Source organism: Vulpes lagopus, chromosome 22, assembly GCF_018345385.1.
Source record: "Vulpes lagopus strain Blue_001 chromosome 22, ASM1834538v1, whole genome shotgun sequence".
Lineage (NCBI taxonomy): Eukaryota > Metazoa > Chordata > Mammalia > Carnivora > Canidae > Vulpes > Vulpes lagopus.
Genome location: NC_054845.1, coordinates 21,481,799 through 21,501,829, shown reverse-complemented (window position 1 = coordinate 21,501,829; position 20,031 = coordinate 21,481,799). Strand labels below are relative to the sequence as shown.

The 20,031-nt window shown below is 34.4% G+C and overlaps 1 protein-coding gene across 4 annotated transcripts in view; it reads right to left on the bottom strand.

Annotated features, from left to right (window-relative positions):
• The window catches only part of SPAG16 (sperm associated antigen 16), a 938,011-nt gene that overhangs the window by 267,900 nt on the left and 650,080 nt on the right, over positions 1 to 20,031 (bottom strand). Inside the window, exon 14 of one of the 4 annotated variants that reach the window (XM_041737393.1) lies at positions 12,105 to 12,170. The exons of the other annotated variants lie outside the window; for them this stretch is intronic. Within the exon in view, the coding sequence (XP_041593327.1) occupies positions 12,105 to 12,170 (66 nt within the window). The remainder of the gene's footprint in view (positions 1 to 12,104; positions 12,171 to 20,031) is intronic. 4 annotated transcript variants of the gene reach the window in all.

Genomic DNA, 20,031 nt, shown 5'->3' with positions numbered 1-20,031 from the left:
AAAAAAGGAGAAAAATCCATATGTATACACATCATAAAGACATTAAAAATAAAATACTAAATGTCCTAAAAAGCACCAGAGAGAAATTATAAATAGGTTACTGACAGAGGATCAACTATTGGGATTGACAGCAGACTTTGATGGCAAAAACAAATACAGAAGAAAATGCAAAATCACAATGAAAATAAAATATGCCAAGACCAAGAAACTTATTACTCCTGACTCTCATTGAAAGAACTACCAGAGAATATTCTTTCACAAAAATGAATTGTCCTTTCAAAGAAGGAGAAAAAATAGGTAAGTTAATTCTAAACAAAGAAATAACAAAAATATATTGGTAGCTATGATAAATATCAATTATTTCAAAGTAATATCAAAATGTAAAATAAAAATAACATGGAGTATTTCAAAACGATGTCTAGAAAAAAGTTTGTCTTAATTTCTTTGTGCTATTCTGGGGAGAATAGCAGTATAATTAAACTGTAGACGTTTAATAGAAATAAAATGTGTATATGTTAAAAATGGAATAGTAGGCATCCCTGGGTGGCGCAGCGGTTTGGCGCCTGCCTTTGGCCCAGGGCGCGATCCTGGAGACCCGGGATCGAATCCCACGTCGGGCTCCCGGTGCATGGAGCCTGCTTCTCCCTCTGCCTGTGTCTCTGCCTCTCTCTCTCTCTCTCTCTCTCTGTGACTATCATAAATAAAAAAAAAAAAATGGAATAGTAACTATTAGAAATAGACAAAAAAGAATAAAAACAAGGAAATTATATAATAGAATAAACAAAATAAGATGGTAAAAGTAAGTCCAAATATATTAATAATTATAACAAATGTAGACAAATTATAGTCAGATAGTAAAACACTCAGATTTAATTAAAAACAAAAGTAAAACAGTATATGCTGCTTTTAAGAGAAATAAATCAGATGAAACCATAAAAAAGAAAGGAAATTGGGATATTATAAAAGGTACATTGTGTATATATGATCAAAATAAGTAATTTAAAACAAAATGTTTTAATTATGTCAAACAGGACAATTTTACATAAGCCTTTAAGGAAGTTTTCATGTAGTTTTACATAAGCCTTTAAGGAAGTTTTATGAGTAGGACTCATAAATTTACATGCATCTAACAATTGAGTCTCAACAAAATCTAAAGCTAAATAGCATCTGAAAATAGAATATATAAAAATCTATAAAAGATTTCTTTTTAATTGAAAATTGAAAATCCATAAGAATGCTGGGAAATTTTAATATCTCTCATAATATAAAATTTTAAACAGGCAAAAATCATATTTTTATGTGATTTGTGCAATTATAGTTATAAAAATCTTTAGCAAATACAATCAGATGTCCCAAACAAGAACATACATTCTTTCTAAGCCTCCAAAGGACATTTTAAAAATGATCATGCACAAGGCTACAAACAAGTCCTACCACATCTCCAAAACTGACATCATACAGATATTTTTTCTGACAATTACGTAATCAAATTATATTCAGCAATTCAAATACAACCCTCAAATTTTTCATGTATATTTCATAGATTTGATACTAAAAACAATTTTAGATAAACCCAAATTTACCAAAAAAAAAAAAAAAAAAAGAGTATATGAAAGTAGGAAAAGTAAGAGAGCAAGTGACTGAGAGATGGAATTCAAACTTAAAAAAACAATTTTGGTTGGGAAGCCTGGGTGGCTCAGTGGTTAAGCATTTGCCTTTGGCTCAGAGTGTGATCCTGAAACTATGGAATCGAGTCCCACGTCGGGCTCCCTGCATGGAGCCTGCTTCTCCCTCTGCCTGTCTCTGCCTCTCCCTCTCTGTGTCTCATGAATAAATAAATAAAATCTTTAAAACATTTTTGGAATGAGTTTACATGTAGATAAAAGTAGTCCTATAGAAAGGGGGGAAAAGAAATAATTGTAACATAAACCTATGAAAAGAATGAAAGAAGAATGGGAAACAAAATTTATGTATAACTTACAATATTAAAATTTCTTAGGAGCTGACAAACTCCTATGATTACTGAAGGTGAGACACTAACAATGCCTGGAGATGACCATACATTTAGAGATGGGGGGTAGGAACAAGAGATTTCTTCTCTGAAGGCTTCTATTTTATCACTAAAAAATAAGTCAAGGATCTAAGAAGAGAGTTTGTGGAAGAGAGGAGAGAGGGAAGTATGAAGATACTTATGAAGAAGGTATAAAAATAATCTAAGTGAATAGAAAAGTGAACACACTACAGAAACATAGTTTACATGTTAAGTAATAGTGGGGTGCCTGGGTAGTTCAGTCAGTTAAACATCTGCTCAGGTCATAATCTCAGGATTGTGAGATTGGGCCACACACTGGACTCCAGAGCCTGCTTAAGGTTTTCTCTCTCCCATCTCACTCTCCCTCCCTCTCTAAATAAAATAAATAAGTAAACAAATGTTAAGTAATAATGAGTAGTTATTTGTACTTTGGAGTCATAAATTTAAAGTTAACTTAAAGAAAAAAAGAAATAGAGTTCCAGTTTAAAATGACAATACAGGAAGACTGAAGTCTCCTCCACAGAACACACCAGATTAAACCTATTAATATAACAATTTCTCCTGAAGAAGAACTGAGTGCTGACTAAACAGTTACTGAACTATAGAGAAAGATAGAGATAGAGAAAATAGCAAGAGAATAGCAGGAAAGATGGAAACATGCCACAGTTTAAAAAAGTAACTAGCAGATATATCCACAGCTCCAGCTAGACAGCAACAGTCACCAAGCACATACAGTATACATAGCAATCACCATATACAAGACAACTCCTTCAACTTTAGAGTTTTACCTAATAGTAGGAACAAAGACAGAAAGTCAAGCAAAATAAGGGAGACAGAGGAATTTGCTCCAAAAGAAAGAACAAGGAAAAAAAAACCTCAGTAAAATAATTAAATGAAACTGAAATAAGCAATATGAAGTGAATGATCATATAAAGTAATGATCATATATAAAGTATATGATAAAGAATATGCAGTAATGATCATAAAGATACTGGGCTGGAGGAAAGAATGGAAGAACTCAGTAAGACCTTCAATAAAGACATAGAAAATATTAAAAAGAACCAGTTGGAGGTGAAGAATACAATAAATGAAATAAAAAACACAGTAGAGGGAATCAACAGTAGATTAGAAAAAATAGAAGAGCTATCAGTAACCTGGAAGGCAGGGTTATGGAAAGCACACGAGCTCAACAGCAAAAAAAGATAAAAGAATCTTAAAAAATGAGAGTAGATTAAGAGATCTCTTGGACATCAAGTGAACAAACATATACACCATCAGGGTCGTAGAAGAAGAAGAAAGAGAGAAATGTGTGGAAAACTTATTTGAAGAAATAATAACTGAAAACGTCCTTAATCTAAGGAGGGAAATAGACATCCAAGTCCAAGAAGTACAGAGCATTCCAAACAAGATGAACACCAATAGGTCCACACCACAGCACATAATAACTTAAATATCAAAGGTTAAAGAGAGAGAATATAAAAGCATCAAGAGAAAAACAAAGAAGTTACTTACAAGGGAAAATCTTAAAGGCTACCAGCTGATTTTTCAGCAGAAAATTTGCAACCCAGAAGAGAGTACCATGATATATTCAAAGTGTTGAAGGGAGAAACCCTACAAATGGTAATACTGTACCCAGCAATGTTATCATTCAGATTTGAAAGAAAGATAAAGAATTTTCTAGACAAACAAAAGATAAAGGAGTTTATCAGCACTAAGTCAGCCTTACAAGAAATGTTAAAGGGACTTCTTTAAGGAAAAAAGTGATCATAAATAGACATAAGAAAAATATGAAAAAAAGATGTAAAATATAACAACATATACATAAAATGGCGAAGATAATTTTTTAGAATGCATTTGAACTACATGATTTTCAAATAGGCAACTGCTATTTACTTAGAATGTTATATATGAACCTCATGGTAAACACAAACCCCAAAAAATAAAGATAAAGAAAGGCAAACAAAACACTATAGATATTCACTGATCAAAAAGAAAGAGAACAAGAGAAAAATAAAGATGAACTACAAAAACAACCAGAAAACAAATTTTAAATGGTAATAAGTACATACCTATCAATTAATTACTTTAAATATAAATGGCCTAAATGCTCCAATCAAAATAGAGGAGCAGAATGGATATAAAAACAAGCCATAAATAAATAAATAAAATAAAATAAAATAAAAAACAAGACTCATCTATATGCTGCCTACAGAGATTCACCTCAGACCTAAAGATACATACAGACTGAAAATGAAGGGATGCATAAACATTCACTGTGCAAATGGAGGCAAAAAAAAAAAAAAAAAAACTGGGGTAGCAATACTTACACCAGACAAAATAGACTTTAAAACAAAGACTGTAACAAGGACAAGAAGGGCATTACATAAAGATAAAGGAATCAACCCAACAAGAGCATATAACAATTGCAAATATTTATTTACCCAACACACTGGATCACCTAAATACATTAAGCAAATATTAACAGACATAGAGAAATAGATGGCAATATAGTAATAGTAGGAGACTTGAACACTCCACTTAAATCAATGGATATATCATCCAGACAGGAAATCAATAAGAAAACAATGTCTCTGAATGACACATTTAGCATATATAAATATATATGTCCAACAGAATATACATTATTTTCAATGTATAAACATGTTTTACATGAATTGTTCTCCAGAATAGATCACATATTGGGCCACATAGATCACATATTGGGCCACAAAGCAAGCCTCAATACCTTTAAGAAGACTGAATTCATACCATGCAACTTTCCCTACCACAATGGTATGAAACTAGAAATAAATCACAAGAAAAAGAAAAAAAAAGAACTAGAGAAAAACACAAGCATGTGGAGACTAAACAGCATGCTACTAAACAACTAATGAAGCAATAAAACAATAAAGAAGGCACCAAAAAAATACATGGAGACATGAAAATGAAAACATAGTGGTCCAAAATCTCTGGGACAAAGTGAAAGCTGTTTTAAGAGGGAAGTATATAGCAATACAGGCTTACCTCAAGAAACCAGAAAAAACTCTACAATCTCTTATGCATGAAGAAACTAGAAAAAGCATAAAGACCAAGGTGAATGGAAATAATAAAGATCAAAGCAGAAATAAATACTGTAGTGATGATACATGATAGATAGATAGATAGATAGATAGATAGATAGATAGATAGATAGATAGATAGATAGATAGAAAAATCAATGACACCAAAAGCTGGTTCTTTGAAAAGATAAACAAAATTGACAAAAGCTTGGCCAGACTCTAGAAGAGAAAGCACTCAAATATGTAAAATCAAAACAAGAGAGGAGAAGTAGTAGTTGATACCACAGAAGTATAAAGGATTATAAGAGAATACTATGGAAAATTATTTGTCAAAAAAGAAGAAAATTATTTGTCAACAAACTTAACCTAGAAGAAATGGATAAAATCCTGGAAACATACAATCTTCTAAAATGGAACCGGAAAGAAATAGAAAATCTGAATAGGCTAATTGCAAGTAACAAAATTGAATTGGTAATTTAAAAAATTACCAAAAAATAAAAGTCCAGGACCAGATGGATTCACAAGTGAATTCTATCGGGAATTAAAAGAAGAGTTAATACCTGTTATCCTGAAACTATTCCAAAAAAATAGAACAGGGAAAGCTTCTAAATTCATTCTATGAGGTCGACATTAAACCCTAACACCACAACTAGACAAAGATACCTCAAAGAAAGAAAACTACAGCCCAATAAACCTGATGAACGTCCATGCAAAAGTCCTCAACAAAACATTAGCAGACTGTATACAATAATACATTAAAATAATCATTCACCATGATTAGGTGGCACATATTTCTGGGATGCAAGTATGACTGAATATTGGTAAATCAATCAATGTCACACAGAACATCAACAAAATGAAGGATAAAAATCATATGATCATCTCAATAGATGCAGAAAAAGCATTTGACAAGACTCAACACTCATTCATGGTTAAAAACTCTCAGCAAAATCATCATCATCATCATCATAATAATAAATAAGTAAATAAATAAATAATAAAAACTCTCAGTAAAATGGGATTAGAAGGAATATACTTCAACATAATAAAGACCATATATGAAAAACCCACAGCACATATAGAGGGTTTGCTCTCTAAGTTCAGCAATAAGACAAGGGTGTCCACTGTCATCAATTTTATTCAACATAGTACTAGAAGTCCTAGCCATAGCAATCAGACAAGAAAAATGTAATAAGGGGCACCTGTATTCTTAAAGGAGAAGTTAAATTGTCACAGTCTTGAAACAACATATACTATTCATAGAAAATCCTAAAATGAGAGGTACCTGGATGGTACAGTCAGTTAAGCAATCCAACTCTTAGTTTCAGCTCACGTCTGATCTTGAGGTCATGAAATTGAGCCCCACATCAGGCTAGTCTTCTTGAATTTCTCTACCTGTTCTTTTGCCCCTCCCTACTCCCACTGCTCTCTCTCTTTCTCTCTTAAATAAATAAATAAATCTAAAAAAAAAAGAGAGAGAGAGAAAAGAAAATCCTAAAGATGCTACCAAAACTTACTGGAAGTAATAAATTCAATAAAGTGTCAGGATATAAAACTAATGCCCAGGAATCTGTGTAGTCTTTCTATACATGAACAACAAAGTCACAGAAATTTAAACGACAACACACCATTTACAATTGCACCAAAAAGAATAAAATACCCAGGTATAAACTTAACCAAGAGGTTAACCTATACTCTGAAAACTCCAAAACACTGATGAAAGAAACTGAAGAGGACACCACCAAATAGAAAGATATTCCATGCTCATGGATTGAAATAATTAATATTGTTAAAATGTTCATACTATTTAAAGCAATTTACAGATTCAATGTAATATCTATCAAAATACAATAACATTTTTCACAGAATGAATAAATAATACCAAAAGTTATATGGATCCACCAGACTCTAAATAGGCAAAGCAATTCTGAGAAAGAACAAAGCTGGAGATACCACATTCCAGATTTCAAGACATATTACAAAACTGTAGTATCAAAACAGTATGGTAGTGACACAAAAATCACCTAGATCAATAGAAGAGAATAGAGACCTCAGAAATAGACTTTTATTTATATGGTCAATTAATCTATGACAAAGGAGATAAGACTGCACAATGGGAGAAAGACGGTCTTCAATAATTGGTGCTTGGAAAACTGGACAACTACGTGTAAAAGAAGGAACCTGGGATACTTTCTCACACCATATACAAAAATAAATTTAAAATGGGTTAAAGACCTAAATGAGAAACTTGAAAACAATAAAAATCCTAGAAGAGCTCACAGGCAGGAATTTCTCTGACATCAGCCAAAGCAACATTTTTCTAGGTACATCTTCTAAGGCAAGAGAAACAAGAGCAAAAATAAACTATTGGGACTATATCAAAATAAAAAGCTTTTGCACAGCAAAGAAAACCATTATCAACAACAAAAAAGGCAACCTGCTGAATGAGAGAAGGTATTTGGAAATGATATAACCAACAAGGGGTTATCCAAAATATATAAAGAACTCATACAACTCAGCACCAAAAAAGCCATGCAATCTGATTTTAAAAAGGGGCAGAAGACTTGAATAGACATTTCTCCAAAGAAGACATACATATGCCCAACAGGGACATGAAAATATGCTCAGCATCTCTAATCTTCAAGGAAATGCAAATCAAAACCACAAGGAGATTTCACCTTGTACCTATTAGAATGCCTAAAATCGAGAAGACAAGAAACAATAAGCATTGGCATGGATATGGAGAAAAAGGCACCCTCGTGCAATGTTTAGAAATACTATATGATCCAATAATTCCACTATAGTGTTTTTACCCAAGGAAAACCAAAACACTAACTCAGAAAGATATAGGCACCTCTATATTTATTGTGGCATTATTTAAAATGGCCAAGACATGGAAGTAACCTAAGTGTGCATCAGTAGATAAATGGATAAGGAAAATGTGGTATATATCCTAAGTGGAATATTACACAGCCATCAAAAGGATGATATCATGTCATTTGAGACAACATGGATAGACCTGGAGGGGATTTTACTAAGTGAAATTAGGCCAAGACAGCAAAATACTGTATGATTCCACTCATAAATGGAATCTTTTAAAAAAATGAGTGAACAAACAAAAAGCAGAACTATAAACACAGAGAAGAAACTGATGGTTGCCATTGGTGGTGGGGGGGAAGACTAGGGGGTTGGGCAAAATGAGTGAAGGAGAGAAGGAGATATAGGCCTCTAGTCATGGAATGAGTAAACTATGGAAATAAAAAGCAAAGCATCAGGAAAACAAAGAGATTTTAATAGCAATGTAATGGGACAGATGGTAGCTATATTTGTGGTAAACATAGCACAATGTGTAAACTTCTCAAATCGCTAAGTTATTCACCTGAAACTAATGTAATAACATTTTGTGTCAACTACATTCAAAAAAAACAAAAAGCAGAAAACAGGCAGTTTGATGGTTTAGTATTATAAAATCTCCAGCATTTTAAAATATTTCTATAAAGAAGTAGATTTACCAGGTATTTATGCTATGTAAAGGAAATGAGGTCAAATAGAACTAAAGTTTTTTTAGTGGAATTGACAGAATGACAACTGAAGAACCTAAGCTGTGATAAAATGGTAAGTGAAGGCGGAAGGAAGGGGTGATAAGATGATGAGTAAGGTTTTAACTGATTTGAGCTCTCAGGGTGAAAAATTATTGTACTGGATTTACTTAAGACCGGAAAGACAAATAGATACATCTAGAAAAGCATGCTTGGAATTGAGATTTTGGACGTGATGCATTTGCAATTAATGACAAGGTGTTCAGAGTCTGACTTCAGGAATATACAGCTAAGGAGAAAAAGGGTGTTGGAGAAAATGTAGTCAAGGAAGTGGTGAGAGGCACATGGGCCACATGCTAAAGAAAGACAATGATTCAGGAACTCTAGTCTTCAAAGAATTAAGGAGGTTCTCAGCAGTAAAATCTGTTCCCAGTAGGGAATCTGCTTTTGGATTTCAGTGGGAAGATGGTATATTTTGAGTTTAAAACATCTCATTTGACCTATGATCCCTCACTTAATTCTGAAAGTCAATTTTTTCCTTAATGACCTTTAAACTGAAGCTGACTTAGACCATACTTTTTGGGGTACTTCTTATCAAACAACCTGGATCCATAGCCTCTGATACCTAAAGGTAGAAAGTGCAAGGTAAGATACTTAGGGATAGAAAATGCAGACTGGACTTAATCCTTGTCTATACCTTTATGTTTTATTAGTACTTGGCTTTTTGATGTTTTCATTTTGATTTTATGACCAATTTAGCATACAGAATGTGTTATATTTATTTCTGTTATTGTTAGACATTTGAAGCCAGCAGGTTTTCCCTTATAATTTAGAACTTTCATTCTGAGAGAGTTGTTTGTTTCTTTTTTTTATTTTATTTTATTTTATTTTATTTTATTTTATTTTATTTTATTTTATTTTATTTTATTTTTTTTTTTGAGTTGTTTGTTTCTTAATCTGATCTCATTACCCTTCGCATCTCTCACATCCTTCTCGGGGGGAGGGGGGGATGCAACAAGAGCTACTAGAAGGCATGATGGAATCTCTTTACTTGGGTCAGACTATTTCTCAGAAAAGTGAAGGTGGAGGACACTCTGATAGGGATACCCTGCTCATTCTCTTGCTGTGTGTTTTTACACAATTGTTGGTTTTGTTTTGTTTTGAACTTACATTGAATTTCCTGTGTCCAGCAATTACTATCATTTTTTAAAATTTTTGTTTTCACTTTACAAAATGGACTTAGTAAAATGCTTTCATAATTCCTTAAAATGTCTCAGATTACTTTAAAAAGAAGTTTTAAATAAATGCCTATTTCCAATAGAAAGATCAACCAGAAATAGAGACATCAGAATCCTAATAATAAAACATGGAAATACAATTCAACTTAATAGCTTTTTAGGACCATACACAACTATTGTATGTTGTATAGTTGTTTCTGCCATTCTTGGTTGCTAGCTAGATAACACTGAATTTTACATTTGTGATCCCTGCTTACAAATCTAAAATTGTAGCATTTTCCTAAAATTGTGTTTATATAAATTGCTAAATGCATTTTTTAGCTAGTAATGCAACTTGAAGACATATCCCTAATGGCATCAAACAATTAGCAAGTCTAATTCTAAATAATTCAAATTTCTGCCTGCTATATATGCACTGTATAGTGCATTTATTATGACAGCTTTGTTTGATAGTTGGTTTGAATGTGAACTGTGTCACAATGCCACGTCCTTGAGTAAAGTCTTTGTGTTCTTTCAGTCACTGCTGCCCCCTAATCTCTTGACATTCCTTGGCAAGTATGTGAAATAAAACAGTTTTCAAAATAATTGACATATGCGACCAAAAGTTCCACCTATGAGTGTCGGTCCTCATCATAAAATACCATTTCCTTACCATTTCCTTAATAGTCACTAAACATTGACAGCAAAGAAGAGATAAATTAATGGAAACATTTAATGAGGCTTGGGGATGTTGATTTGGAAGAGTGTGGTCATAGTCCTTTGGTATGGACAAGGTGTATAAACAAAAACAGGTCAGCCACTTTGATATTGGACACCTGGACCTCATATTCATCATCTTGCCTTTTGATTACGTGTACTTAATATATGTCTCTCTTGACTGCTAAATGAATCAATTCAATTTGGTCAATTTTATATTCATTAATTTTATTATTTGGGATGTTAAATGGTATGTCTTTTTTAGCTATGTTATTGCTTACCAAAATGAAATGCCTTACAAAATAATTTATTTCATTTTAGCTTCCATTTAATTTTCTTAGAGTATGTGAGGCTATAAGCCACTTACTAGATTTTTAGCATAAATATCCTATATCATATGGGTTCACTGTGGTTAAATGGCTCTATATTCTGCTAAAAATAAAATTCTACTTGGTACCTAGAACTAATCCATAATATATTGGCTCAACAGAGTCAATTAAATGGAAATTCCTTACTAAGATGAATTTGTTAAAATATAATTGCAGTTGAGCCCATCACTAACATTCCAGGTGTCATTCACAATGGCATCAGCACAATTTTAGTTGGAGCAAATAACATTCTTTTAGAAGAAATAATTTTTAGTGAACATTCTTCTTCTGTCTCAAAGAATAATAACAGCATGATAGTGTCAGAATTTTGACGATGCTGTCATTTTGAAGTTAGAGGTAGGTAATCTATCAGATTAATTTTTCAGCTAATTGGGAAAGAAGAGGGGTATGGAATTAAGATTCACACTCTACTGGGAATTTAGAGACAAATTAAAATGCTAGCTATAATTAAATCATGGAGTTTGAAAGGACTTGAGAGGTCATCTATCAGTCAAATAGCTTTCATCTGAGAAAGAACAAACTTAAATCATCCTTCCATGAGTACTATCTGTACCCTTTTAAAGACAACCTCAATTAGCTTGGCGACTCAAAGCAGTGTTTAACAATTTTCATAGTTGGTGATATCATCCTGATATCTGAATATCTCAAGCTGTGGATAAACACTTGTGTTATGTCATCAGTTTATTTGAAGAGAGATATATTTGAAACCTTTCAGTGAGTAATTCAAAAGCTGTCAAATCAAGGTTGCTCTGTTTTAACCTGAAGAAAGTCTATTTTTCTTTGATGGCTTTTTTATTCTTGGGTTTCCTTTCAAGCATTTTCATTATTTTTATGATTCTACATTAATATTTCCAAGTCTATAACCCACCTACTTTATTGAAGCACACATTAGACAAGAAGCTTTTAAAAATCCGTTTAAGTAGAGTGAAGTATGATAGAACCAACTCCTCACTGTTCTTACCACTGTGAATTTTGTGTGTTCTTTAAACTTCTGCAGTTCAAACTATTTATTTTTTCCACCATCATAGTTAATTCCTACATTTGTTCTTTTCACCCTGTTAACTTACCATTTTCCTCTGAGACTTTGTTACATTAGATTTAGCTTATATGTATGAAATATGAAAAGAATTTATTGGGAGAACTGAACTCACCCTAGGAGTGAAGGTAGCATCATTGATAGAATGCATGTGACCATAAAGTGACTGCTCACAGTTACCCTAGGAAGACAAAGCAGAAATAGAATCAAATAAATTCCATTCAATATGTGAATCAAAAGGTAATTAATTTCATTTGTTTTAAAGTATTGCTTTAGTCCAACAATAAAATTAATACATTCCCACGATAAAAAATACTAGCTTTTGCTATCACCTACCATTCAGAATCAGAGAAGGCTGTGCTGGTGTGTCCTCAGTGCTTGTCTGTGCACTGAAACTGTGGTATCCTCACTTTTACACTATTGAGCTGCTGATAAAGTTTTACTAAATGACTTCATCTTGCAATTAGCATAGCTCTCAAGCTATGGGGCCAAGTAGTGAAGCCCTTATAGAGGGTTCTTATTTTCAGCACATCATTTCCATCACTGCTGGGGATGTGGGGTTCTTTTTTGTTTGTTTTAGATTATGAGATCATGTTTTAATTCCCAAGTTTTCACAGTTTGGCATTAATATCATTATATGTATAAAATATTATAAAACTTGACAGTATTTTTTTAAAGGCTTTATTTATTTATTCATGAGAGACACACAGACAGAGAGAGAGAGAGAGGGCAAGAGGCAGAGACGCAGGCAGAGGGAGAAGCAGGCTCCATGCAGGAAGCCTGACATGGGACTTGATCCCGGGTCTCCAGGATCAGGCCCCGGGCTGAAGGCGGCTCTAAACCGCTGAGCCACCCGGGCTGCCCCTGAACAGTAGTATTTTTAACACAAAATAAGCATTTGTTTTATGAAAACTATATTTCACATCTACACATTCAGGTCATCTTTTCCAAACAATAGCTAAAATTAAAATTAACTACAAAAATTTCCAAAGTTCAATTTAAATTATTTCAAACAAATTGAGCCCATAACAAATTACACAGGGGATTTAAATGTGGTAAGTTTTCATTTTGACACCAATGTTCAAAGGGCATTCTTAATTATTATTAGGGAAATAACACAAATTTTGTAGAAATAGCAGAGAGTTATATTTAGAATATTGTTTGTAGATTCTTATTATGGGCTAAAATTCAGATTTAATTCAATAGTGTGTTCATTCAACAAATATTTTTGAGCAATTAATCTATGTCAGGTACAATTCTAGGCACTTAGGGTCTTTCAATGAATAAAACAAAGAATGGTGTCTTCATCGGCATTGCACTGTAAGGGGAGAGGGTGGGAATAGATATTCTAAAAAGGTATAAAATGTGTTAGAAGATCATAAGTATTGTGAAAAGAATAAAAGTTGGACATAATAAGGGGTATTATGAGTTTTCAGATTGAGAGGCTAAGGGCAAACCAAATTATCAAGTAAAATGATGTGGTTTGACTACTTTCAAAAAACTAAGTTTTGAACAAGGAGTGAAGCAAGCCAAGCAGACATTTGGAGAAAAAGCATTCCAGGAAGAAGGAAGAGGTAGAGTAAATGTCTTATAAATCATAGTTTATCTGGTATGTTTCTGGGAAAGCAAAGAAACCCAGCGCAGATGGAGAAAAGTAAATCAGAAGGAGAATAGGCTTTCTAAAAGGTTTCATCCACTCTCATTCACTACCTGGTATTCACTTAGTCCTAAACAATTTTGACTGGATGAAAGATTACAAAATGAGATAGGAAAGATGGAGTATCATCATCAAGTCTCCTTGTTTTGTTGTTATAGGACATTCATGGAATAGTTTGGAACTAAGCAAAGTTGGGAAGGCTTTATACCTAAGCTCTATTTGGTCCTCACTATTGCCATTATGTTCAGCAAGTTGAATTTCAAATATTTATTTTCAGATTAATGCATGCTGTTAATCCTTTTTCACAGAATGCAAAATTTCCCCACATGAATTTAAATTTCACAAAAATATGTTGAAACACTTTGGCATTCTTTCAGGATCCCCCCTGCCCATGTTATTCTGGTTCACTATCTTGATACTGCTATAACTTTAAACCAATTATGCTGAGAACTTCAAATCCTCTAAATTCCCAAAGTAGAAATAAATTACTTACAGAGCCCAAACAGCAAAGTATAAGTTATAATTAGCTTTCATATATTATCTTAGGAACTTTTACAGTTAATTTTCTTTGAGAATTAAAATCATATAGAGTTGTGTAATATTATACCTGCATAGTGAGTGCTAATATTTTTTAAAAATATATTTAAATTAGCAAAATGTTTTTTGCATTATAAAAGTTTTACATTTGGTACTCTTCAAAGTGAGAATCTCTAAACTCTTTGATTAATTGTTAAGGAAAATGGAGTTTTCTGATTCAAATCCTGAATGCCAAGTTTTAATTCAAAGTGGAATCTCTAAGGCACTCTTGAAAAGCCCTGGAAATATGGGGTTATAATGGAAATGCTGACGGACCACATTTGTGCTGCTATAACAAAACCTGACTTGAAGATAAATGTTTCATGAATTAAGAAAAGTTAAAAAAAAAAGCTTTTCTATCCAGCTTTGTTCCCAAGATAAAAGTGAATCTACTCTTTTTGTGGTATAGGGAATATGTGGGTTAGTAATATTCTAGTCTGCAAACAGCCTTAATCAAAAGCAATACCCAAACCGGGATGTTAAAATTTGGAATTTCTTCTCTGATGAATTCTTGTCAGAATTGTTTTCTTTCAAAGAAGTGGGGGGAAAAATGTAAAAGAAGCAAGAGTCTTACAAGAAAAAAACCCCAAGTGACCCAACATATCATCACTCCAGTATTTGATTCTCTCAGAGAAGCTTTGTGCAGGGATGATCACTATCACTGGCCCTGAGGATAGAAATTAAGCCTGGGACTTAATTCTTGGATCTGCTACCTGATAGCTGTGTGACCTTAAACAAATTGCTTCACTTCACTGTGTTTCGGTTGCTTCATTCATTCATTCATTCATTCATTCATTCATTCATTCATTTATTTATTTATTTATTTATTTTTTCGGTTGCTTCATTTAATTCTCAAAACAAACCTAGAGGTTAAATATCATTAGTCATGTCCAACGAGATAGTAATACCTAACCTCTAGGTTTGTTTTGAGAATTAAGTAGAAAAATGCATTTAAATGTTGGTGGAATGCCTAGCACAAAGTGGGAGCTTAACAAATATTAGCTCTTAACCTGCAACATAAACCACTGAAACGCTGATGACTTCCAAACCATCTCTGCCCTTTGTTCTCTTTTTCCATAAGGATCCCAGTAAAGAGTCATAGAGGCTCATTCGTGCTGGTTTTCCTTTTTGTCCATAAGATTCCCTCCCTATGTGGCACTGCCCTAGTCTGTGCCCTGCTCTCCACCAACCACATCACCCTGTGGCATCCAGTTGGATTCAGCCAGAGGGAAGCACCAGAAAGATATGAAATAGTAGAAAGAGATAGAGGGCAGATAAATGACCACATGAGCTTCCTTCCTGTTCAGCTGTGATTTTTGCCAGCAATCCTGTTTTCTACCTAATTCCATTATTCATGTTATGTGGGGGCCATCTCTCATGGCTACAGCTCCACTGTGTCCAGTAATGTTCTCCTTCTGCTGCCCCTGAAGGCTCCCCATTGCTGCTAGCTAGCTTTTGGGTCCTGTGTTTGGTCCCTTAACCCTATTCATTTCTCTGTAAACATTCAACTTGAATTTACTTCATGCATCATCTGTTTCCTGCTGGTGATACGGCATGTCAGATATAACATGCAAAAGCAGACTATTTGACTTACTACTTCTCAACGGCCTATCTTTACTCTTGTCAAATCTTCCCTTTTAAATAAATGGCACAACCAGTTGCTAAAAAAAAAACCAAAAAACAAAAAACAAAAACAAAAACAATCACAAACCTAAGAATTAGAACACTTCTGCTTCTACCCCCACCCCCTGCCCATCCATCATCCAGCACATCAGTTTTTCCTTCATCATAAAGCCCTACTCTGCCCACCTGTCTCCCTCTCCACCATTACTACTCTGTGCAGGAAATCAGCCATTATACTGAGTCCAAGGACAGCAGGAGCATCCTTATTGGTCTCCTTGCTCCTAGCTCACCCCACATCTATTCCTCTTATGGCCAGCAGGGATCAATAAAACCTGGATCAGATCATGCCATGCTCCTGCTAATAGCCATCTGAAAAATTACCATCATACTCAGAATAAATTCCAAACTCTACTTCATCCCAAAGGCTCCATACTGCTTGGCTCCTGTCTGCCCGTGTGACCCCATCCTTTACCATTCTTCTTTCTCATGCACTGTACTTCCTGAAAATGTTCATGCTTCTGCATGGTCAGGGCTTTCTGAGCAAACAGTACTGCACCTGGATTAAAGGATGATTGAATAGCAATTCAACCCTAAAGATAGAGATCTCTGGCGAGATTTAGGTGCATCTCCCTCTAAGGTCTTTGTTTACATTTCAGGGGTTGCAGGTGTAGAGGCTTATCTCTTCTCTTCACAGAGAGAATCTATGTACATTTCCAACAAAGGTTTCTCTGTCTCTCCTCTCCCCATCACCTTGCCTCCTTGGAGGGGCACAAGGGCTCTGACTTTCAGAATTTGGGGGGAGTTCCTTTCTATGATACATAACCTTACTATACCTGTGGGGTGCACCCAGCTCTTGCAGTTTCTTTCCATGGGAAATGTACAAAGGGCAAATCAACATAAGCTGCTCAGTGAGTAAATAAATGATCTGATCACTGATCCAGAAACCTCCTGTTTCCTGTCAGGATAAATAAATAAGTAAATATAGATACAAAACATAATACTGGCACATTAGCCTTCCTCTTCTTCTAACAGGCCTAGGATGTCCTGTTTTCTCTACCTGGGATGTTTTCCTGTAGGTAAATACATGCCCTTGTCCTTCGCATTCTGGTTTCAACTAAACATGACATTTTCAGTGATGTCTGATATCCAATGTTCCTGCATCCTCTCCTGAATCCTCTCCTACAGTAACAGAAACTTTTATAAAATCCCTTTCCTTTTTCTCTTGGACACTCAGCCGAACTTGAGGTCAGGTATGACCACGTGACTGAGTTCTGTCCAGTGAGATGTGCACAATCATGAAATAAGTCGCATGTGGGCCTGGCCCTTAAAATATCCCACATAATCCTCTATGCAGAAGTGTTCTGGAAGATGGAAAAGCACAAATGGAACTAGCCTGAATTTCTAAACCATCACAAGGAGAAAAGCCACCAATCAGGACTTTCCAATAGGACATTCCATGAATGAGAACCAAGCTTCTACCAGGTTAAGGCTTTGAATTCTGAGGCTTACACAGACTTTCTGCAGGTGTTGGTACCCTCCGAATAGGCCACCCTGTTTTATTTTTTTTCATATCACACTCATCATGAACTAAAATAATTTAAGAATTTGTTTCCTTATTGTTCGTTTCCTCCCACTAGAATATAGTTCCACAAGAGAAATGTCTTTGAGATGTGTTTGTCTTGTCCACCAGTCTTATTATCCCCAAGTCCCAAGACAGTTGTGGTAGGATTTGATAAACGGTTGTTGGATAAAAAAGTACACAGTTACAGAGTGATCACGATTAAAATTGGAAGAGGGCAGCCCCAGGGGCCCAGCGGTTTAGCGCTGCCTTTAGCCCAGGGTGTAATCCTGGAGACCCAGGATCAAGTCCCGCATCCGGTTCCCTGCATGGAGCCTGCTTCTCCCTCTGTCTGTGTCTCTGCCTCTCTCTCTCTGTATATCTCATGAATAAATAAATAAAATCTTTAAAAAAAAATTGGAGAAAAAAAGTTTACCCTTACCAGATATCTTATTTTTGGATAAATAGCTTGGTCTTCTCCCCAAAATTTATTTTCATTTTGATTAGTTATGACATGTGATATGCACAGTCTTATTTCTCTCACCTCCTTTCCCACAACTTGGTTCTAACTCAGTAGGATATTTATCCACTGATTATGCCATTCTCTCTAAACAACTACATGGAGATAGTTGATGACTCCAGGGGGAGGAGGCAGCTTTGCATTTATTCAGTGTTTGTTATGTAACTAAAGCCTGTGCTAAGTGCTTTATTTATTATTACATTTAATCCTCACAGTTCAATGACACGGGTTCTATTGTAACCTATTCTAGAGATGAGAAAAACAGAAGCACTAATTCATCGTGACAGAGATAATGAGTGCCAAAGACAAGACAGTAACTCCTCTTTGTTGTAATTTTAAAATCATCTAATCCTTAATATGCAGGAATCTGAAGGGAGAAAGGTGGAGGCAACTTTTCAATGCCATCTTCCAATTTTTCTGTTCTGTAGATGTGCATCTCCTGGCCCCCTGTGGTTGTGTGGGACCACATAATGAGTTCTGGTGCAAGAGTTGTGAGCAGAAATGACATGAATAACCCCCTCTCCTGCTCTCTCCAACTCCACCTGTCTAGCACTAGAGTATTTAAGGGTCTGTTGGGTCATCCTGGATCCCCCTTCCAACCTACAGAGGACTCAGACCCCAACCAAGATATAAATATTGCTGTGGTTTGGAGGCTGTGTATTAGTGTAACACAACCTAGCCTTACTTGACTGATATAAATGCTATGCAGGGAGATTGATCTCATCAAAAGCTTTTCTACTATTAATAGTGCCATGTGAAAAGTTAAAAAAAAATTAAAATTACACTTATTAGAAGCCTAATACTCCAGACAAAAGAAAAGCTTAAAAACTCTTAAGAATTAGTTCTACTGTAAAATCATAAAATAATCATAAAATATAAAATCACAAATAGTCATAAACTAAGTAACCAAAATACCATCAGTAACATCATTAAAAAGTTAATATTCACTAACTTACTTTCTTACTTGTTGTTTATCTGACAAATAGATTCAATATCCTTTTGAAAAAAAAGGCCTCCCCAACTCAGAGCTTTTGTTTTTGTTTTTAACAAGGCTATCTTTAAAATGTCGTTTTGATGTGTTAAAGTGTCTTTAGTGGCATACCACATATAACTTAAACACAGGAAAATGTATAAATCTTAGGGGCTTAGCTCAATGAATTTTTATCGTACACAGATAGGATTTTAATCTGTGCATGTATCTGTGTAACTGCCATTTAGATTAAGATATAGATCATTCCCATCACTTCAGAAAGTTTCCTCATGTCCTTCTTAGTAAAAACATTCCAACTATATTGGAGAAAAGAAATATAGGAATATGGTTGAAGATTTAAATAGTACATGAGACTACCCAATGAAAAGTTAGTCTCCTGGGATGCCTGGATGGTTCAGTGGTTGAGTGTCTTGCCTTTGGCTCAGGACTTGATTCAGGGTCTGGGGATCAAGACCCGCATCTGAATCCCCACGGGGAGATCTCTGCCTCTGCCTATGTCTCTGTCTCTGTGTGTCTCTCAAGAATAAATAAATAAAATCTTAAAAAAATTGTAAAGTTAGTCTCCTATCTTAGGTCATCAACAGATATAACCACTGTAATAGTATCTTTTGCATACTTCCTGGGATGGTTTGTGCAAATGCATTTTTTCTTTACTGTGTCATGGTATCTACCTCAATTCCTACATAAATGAAATCACACTATTGAGCATTTTATTAAGAGAAGTTGTATATTGTAGTGATAAAAAATGTAATACTAGAATAAAATCACAGGGTTTAGAATTCAGCTCATTGGGAAGTTATTGTTCCTATCTCTCATTTATATAAACACCACACTAAGTACTTTATATGTAGTAACTCTTTTAATCTATACCATATGAAACTGACAATATTTTAAATTCCCATTTATAGTTGGAGAAATTTGTGTAAGGGATTAGGATAATGCCTACACAAATAAGAGATATTACCAATTGTAGATTAATTTGTAGTCTTTTCTATTTTTTGTTCTACTTATATTTTGTTGGCCACTGAGAATTAAAAAGAAAAAATGATAATCACCACTTTCCTAGGAAAAGACTCATTGTCATGGTAACAAACACCAGAACTAGTTTTAAATTTGT